Source organism: Aspergillus caelatus (genome assembly GCF_009193585.1).
Source record: "Aspergillus caelatus strain CBS 763.97 unplaced genomic scaffold BDV27scaffold_5, whole genome shotgun sequence".
Classification (NCBI taxonomy): Eukaryota; Fungi; Ascomycota; class Eurotiomycetes; order Eurotiales; family Aspergillaceae; genus Aspergillus; species Aspergillus caelatus.
In genome coordinates, this window is record NW_022475268.1 from 1 (window position 1) to 5,795 (window position 5,795).

The following is a 5,795-nucleotide window of genomic DNA, read 5'->3' on the forward strand; positions in this document are numbered from 1 at the left end:
TTTTTTTTTTTTTTTTTTTTTTCTTTCCCCGTTGGTAGTCTATACGTGGGCTAACAGAAACTCCTAGTGTTTGAGGGCAAAGAAAAGGCCAATGAGGTGGCTGCTGCGGTGCACAAGCAGATTGAGGTGGATGAGAAGAGGGAAGGCCAGGCTTAGGTGCTTTCTTATATTGATACGCTGTGACATTGTCTTTGCAGTCTAGTAACTGAGGCGAGTTTTCGTATACACAAAGTCTAGGTGCAGTATTGAACTTCTTGGAAAATTCTTTCCCTTTCTTTCGATTCCGTCTTCTCCATTCTTTGATTTTGTCCGTAAATTTAGGTAAGGTTGTGTGCTTGTGGAATGCAGATGTGCATGGGAATGCTCAGTCACGGATGTGCCGGGATTTGTTTCCCATTAGAATAGCCTGGATTATACATAGAAGCTTTTCTCATAAGGGCTAGCCTTTCCTTTCATTTCATGCGGTGGGACTGCTAGTGATTCGTTCTCTATTAATGGCACATGAACTAATGCCTCGGAGCGGAAATTACCGAAATAACTGTCCAGATTCGGAAACGCGCCCTAAAGTGGCTTGGGCGCCCATGAAAAATTCCTGTTCAGGGTATGTTGGAAGTGGAAACATATAACAGACCACCGTTCTTCTAATTCCTAGGGAAACATGGTTCGTGAGTGAAACATGATCTTCAATCTCTGGGTCCTCGTGCTGGGACTAGGGCTATTTCTGGCTGTGGATGCGCGACGCCCCCAGCCGATCGGAATTGATCTGGGCCCTGAGTTACTGTCCGTAAGCCGCTATGGTGGATTGATGGTCTTCATGATATCGTTGGCTAATTAGTCCTTAGTACTGCTGCGTATGCCCACACGTCAGATAATGTTTCGGTGATCGCTGCGGTTACTCCTGGACCTGACGATATTTATGTTCGCCATATGTTTCTCCTCCGGCTGGAGTTCGCAGACCGTCATGATATTATGCGTCCATGGCGTAAACCCGCGCAATGGAGCTTGAAAGGATATTTATCCAATCTCAGCCAGCAGTGGATGACTGAACTGAATTCGTTTCTTGACAAACCGGCACTGCGGGGCTCACAGGTATTCTCATTTGCTCGCACTGTATTTCGTACTATCCTAGAGGCAGCCTCATACACTCGGAGGCTTGTCAATCCTAGGTATAACGAGGAATTGAGATTAAGCGATGTCAAAGCAGGATTTGTTGGTATGCTACGACAGCTGAAGCAGAAAGCTGCTACCGATAGTGATATTGACCTCAAGTATGCTGTCATAGCAGTACCTGAGTTCTTTAACCAGACCCTCCGGGAGATGGTGGCAGACGCAAGTAGGGAGGCAGGAATCAAGTCGGCTCTCACACCTGTTTCTAGAACGACTGTGTCGACATTTGTCTCTACATCCACGATAGCGAGTCCCCCGGGTCTGAATTATGCAGTCATAGATCATGGAATGTTTTATCTAGATGTTAGTGCTGGGGCTGACGGCGGGAAAAGTGAGCGGGAGCGCAATTATCAATATTTCCCTGCTTTGCAATTTGGCAGCACAATGATCGATCGCTATATTACGGACCGACTCGTTGATCGCGAGGAAGATCTCAGTATGGAGATCGCAATTGGGGCCTCTAAAACCGAGCTCTATGGCCCCGTCAGACAGGCCCGAACCTTGATCCGTGATGATCTTGATTCCCAGCTCCTGGGGTCTAAAAAAGACGAGGATCATCACTTTGATGAGTATCCTCTTGACCTGACGAGCTGGGGTTCTGGACAATCCCAGGCTGTTTTACCATGGGAAGACGTACATGCTGCCGAGAGACGTTTCGTTGGGGTAGTCGCTTCTAACCTGATATCGTACCTTAAGGTTTTGAGATGTGAGCTTTTACCTCATGCGACCATCCTAACAGTCTGAAGCATAGATGCTAATAGATGACTAGACCGCCGTTTACCTGATACTCCACTTGACAGTCTCATGCCCGACCACGTCGACCGAGTTGTGCTTCTAACTACCGGCCCTGATGGTCATCTATTAAAACAAGCAGTTCGAGAGGGTCTTGGGGACCACATTGAGATTATCGGAGATACACTGCGAGAGTCCTTCTCGCTGGCCGCGCTTGGAGCTGCACGTGGTGCTTTAGTTGCTATGTCGCCTGGGATATGTCGCAAGCCATCTGAACAACGTGGTGTATTTGACCATGAGCTTTAGAATGGTAACGAAGAAGTAACAAACCTGATTGTATTGTTGATAACTGAAATAATATATCTGAGAAGAAAGCACATAATATACCCCATATCCTATATCAGAAGTGGGCTCTTCAGGTGCCCGACGTTGCAGGACTGTCGGAAAATTCGAGGTTCTTATGGCTATGGAGGCCTTTACATCGGCCATTAGGCCTGTAGATATGTCGCGCGAAAGTGGCATGCTTCAGTTACATAGGGAAGCTCTCTGGAGCCACGAGAAGCTACTTTGTATGTAATGGGGTAAAAGAGTGGAGTGATGAATTCGCGCAAAAAGATGTAATATACAGAGTAATGGGCTCCTTCATTTGAGCCCAATCTTCAACCGCGCATTGCCCTTAAGATCGTTTTCTCAAGCGACCGTTTGCAACCCTGATAATCCTGTATTGTTGCAACCTCCGACATGTTCATGTCGCACCCGGTTTACTCTTCCTTGAGACCTGTCCTCGTTTCTGTATGCTCCTCACTTAGGGGTCGATTCACAATGAACACGCTTGCAAGAACAGCAACACCAGCCATGCAGGTGTACATAATCCACATGTTTTGTAAACTGGAGGAAAATGCACCTGCGACGGTTCGAACCTTGGAAGGATCTTTGAGGGTCTTAATCACCTCTGTGCTGGCAGCGGCGGAAGCGCCAGTCAGTTCTTCTACGATCTCATCCATCAGTCCTGCTGCTTTTAACCGGCTTCTCTCTCCTGCCATGCTATTTTGAAAGACCACACCGCCAACTACAATCGAGACCGACATGGCAATAGTGCGAATGAAGCCCAACATTGCCGTGGCACTTGCTGTATCATCTTGCGCGACCATTGCTTGCAATGCAATCAGTGGGGGTGCAAATAAGATCGCTGATCCTGCGCCGCCAATGACCTGGAAGATGACTAGTTCCACCAAACGGGAGGTTGGATTGAGCCGAATGAAGAGGCCAGTCCCGAGAGTAAGAAGGACAGTGCCTATCCAGATTTGCTCTGCATATTTGCCTGTCCGATGGATTAACCAGCCAGAGATTCCGCTGAAGACCCCTTCGGCCAAAACCAGGGGAAGGACCATCAGTCCTGAGCGCATCGGGCTTGCTTGCCTCGCGGACTGGAAATAAAGTGGCAGCCAATATTCACAAGCAATGAATACCTAGCACTGTCAGATCTGTCGGTTCATACCCAAGGTGTTGGTCCACCCGTAACTCACCGCACCATGGAATAATGTAACGAGTGATACGGCAATGTTTGATCGATGTTTCAGAATTTTGAGGGGCATGAGAGGGTATTTGGCGACATATTTCTCCCCGTAGAAGAATATAACTGAGAAAAGAGACCCGAACACAAGCAGACAAATCACCTGAGGCGAGTTCCAGGCAAATGCTTCCCCTCCAAAATTAAGACCTAGGAGGACCATCAGGGTAAACCCAATGATAGACAGACTACCCAGCCAATCGATTGCTTTCAAACCGTCAGTCACCTTGGTTTTCGGGTTGTGGACGTCTAAGTAGAAGAAGAGCAATATGAATGCCAGTCCGCAGATGGGCAGGTTTATCCAAAAGTTCCATCGCCAGGAGAGATATTCCGAAAATACACCACCGAGGATTGGTCCGAGGCCACCGGAAATAGTCCACATGAACTCCAGGATTCCCATATAGAGACTTCGGGACCTAAAAGCCTGTTAGGATAATTCTATTCGTCAGGAAATATGCCACGATATGAAGGTGTTGATGCTGACCGGACACTGAACAAATCGGACACAACAATCATGACCAGTTGCAAGAGACCACCACCTGCTATCCCTTGTAGCGCTCGACCGGCAATCAACATCTTCATGTTCACTGCGGCAGCGCACACAATAGAGCTGAGCAGGAACCATAGAACAGCAACAAGAAGGATGGGCTTGCGACCCCAGATATCAGATAGTTTTGCCCAGATGGGAGCCGCGGCCGCACTGGCCAGGAGATATGCTCCGCCAACCCATGTATAGCCACTTGCAGAATGTAAGCGCGAGGCAATCGTCGGTAGAGAGGTAGAAACAATCGTTTGATCTAAGGCGGCGATGAAAAGGGACAACTACAAAGTTGGAGTGTCAATGCCTCGTTCCGAACTGCCCAATTGTATGACTATGACATGCAACAGAAGCAGGGACCTTACGCAGAGAGCCACCATGATGGCAAATACCTGAACCTTTCCACGCTGTTCTTCAGGCTCTTCTGAGCTGCCCACCGCTTGTTGGATAGCTATATTGTTATCATAGCTTTGTGTAGGATTTCCCATCCTCATAATATCAGGGGAGCGCTGCCTAGTCGGCGAGAGCTCAATTCCGTCGTCAGTCATCTTGTGCAATTGTGCAACATTGAGGTTTTATTGTCAGATTGTATCGAGGAAAGCCTGACCATATGTAGACCAAGCGAAAGGGATACTTGCGAGTAGGGTTGTCTCTTTCTGGTGGTAAGAGGGATCAATACGAGGGACCCATCTGGATTACCAATGTGATCTTGCCTCGGCGTATGACAGATTCCGACGGGCCCAGACCTTTATGTGCATAATCAACTGCCATAGCTGTCTTCTCATTCTTTATGACGTTACTGCTTTGCCCTTCTCACCTTTTGTGGTTAGCAATGTCGCCGCACTACACGCTGTGCGTCGACGCGCGCACGTCACCCCTGTCAACACAGCTCTAAGTGCCCTTATGGAACCAACCTTCTGGTATTTCCTGCTTCAGTATCATTTAATATATCCTCCTAACACGCTGATTAGCCTGGTTATATGTCGCCTGAAGGGGTGTAGCACCCAAAGCTTGGAATTGGTCCTTTATTATCTCGTACTCAGGGAATTCATGACAGAGCCTCGCCCGAGAGCCCAGGAATTGGTATCGTAATTATCTGTCTTAGACTTCCGGGAAGGGGTTTTTTCATAGGAGGTCACCGACTTAGCGTACGATAAAGAGGCATCAATAGCACTGAATAGAATAAAAGTCTGTTTCACCGCGCCTTTCTTTAGAATAATCCCCTATTGTGTCTACCTACGGTTACGCTATCTCTTTAACCTCTTCTCTATTCGCTACATTACCTCTAGTACTTCTCGATTATCATCATCATCAGCTCCGCGCGGCCGAAGCATTCAAGCGGGACAACTGGCTTGGTATGTAGGCTCATCTTTAAGATGATAGTTGAGACGCAAGTGTTCGTTTGCATGAGTATGTAAATATTGTTCTGTAGCTGGGATTGCCGGTCTTGCCTAACGGATGCGTTTAAGCACGGTTCACCAGGTCAGTCGGCCAGGCACGAGGGTGCCAACACCGATTTATTAACATACTGTCGGATGGCTCGACTGTTCATTTGCATCGATTCGATAATAATAGAAAGGCAAGTGCATTTTAACATAAACAACATCGGAATAACCTAACCGTTCATGGTGGGCTGCCCACACACTGAGGTGGAGTCACGGAATAGGGCAACAGAACGAAATCCTCGTTAAAGATCCACATACAAGAAGTTGCACAGATGCTAGCATGGATCAAAGAATGTCTGGATATGGCTCGTGCTCGCAATAACCACACTGATTTCCCCGGGGG

The 5,795-nt window shown here is 47.8% G+C and overlaps 2 protein-coding genes across 2 annotated transcripts; one reads left to right on the plus strand and one right to left on the minus strand.

The window, feature by feature from the left end:
• Positions 1-676: 676 nt before the first annotated feature.
• Positions 677-2,298, plus strand: BDV27DRAFT_170734 (uncharacterized protein; the record flags this gene model as incomplete). The annotated part of the gene is made up of 3 exons (XM_032075397.1): positions 677-780; positions 843-1,873; positions 1,937-2,298. 3 exons carry the CDS (start codon positions 677-679, stop codon positions 2,203-2,205), a joined length of 1,404 nt encoding a protein of 467 aa, XP_031933216.1. The 3' UTR covers positions 2,206-2,298.
• Positions 2,299-2,496: 198 nt separating this feature from the next.
• BDV27DRAFT_119724 (MDR family MFS transporter) lies at positions 2,497-4,649 on the minus strand. Its single transcript, XM_032064933.1, has 4 exons — positions 4,373-4,649; positions 3,954-4,291; positions 3,426-3,885; positions 2,497-3,368 (listed from the first exon to the last, which is right to left on the minus strand). The coding sequence occupies exons 1-4, from the start codon at positions 4,553-4,555 to the stop codon at positions 2,661-2,663; spliced, it is 1,689 nt and encodes a 562-aa protein (XP_031933217.1). The 5' UTR covers positions 4,556-4,649; the 3' UTR covers positions 2,497-2,660.
• Between the last annotated feature and the right edge of the window lie 1,146 nt (positions 4,650-5,795).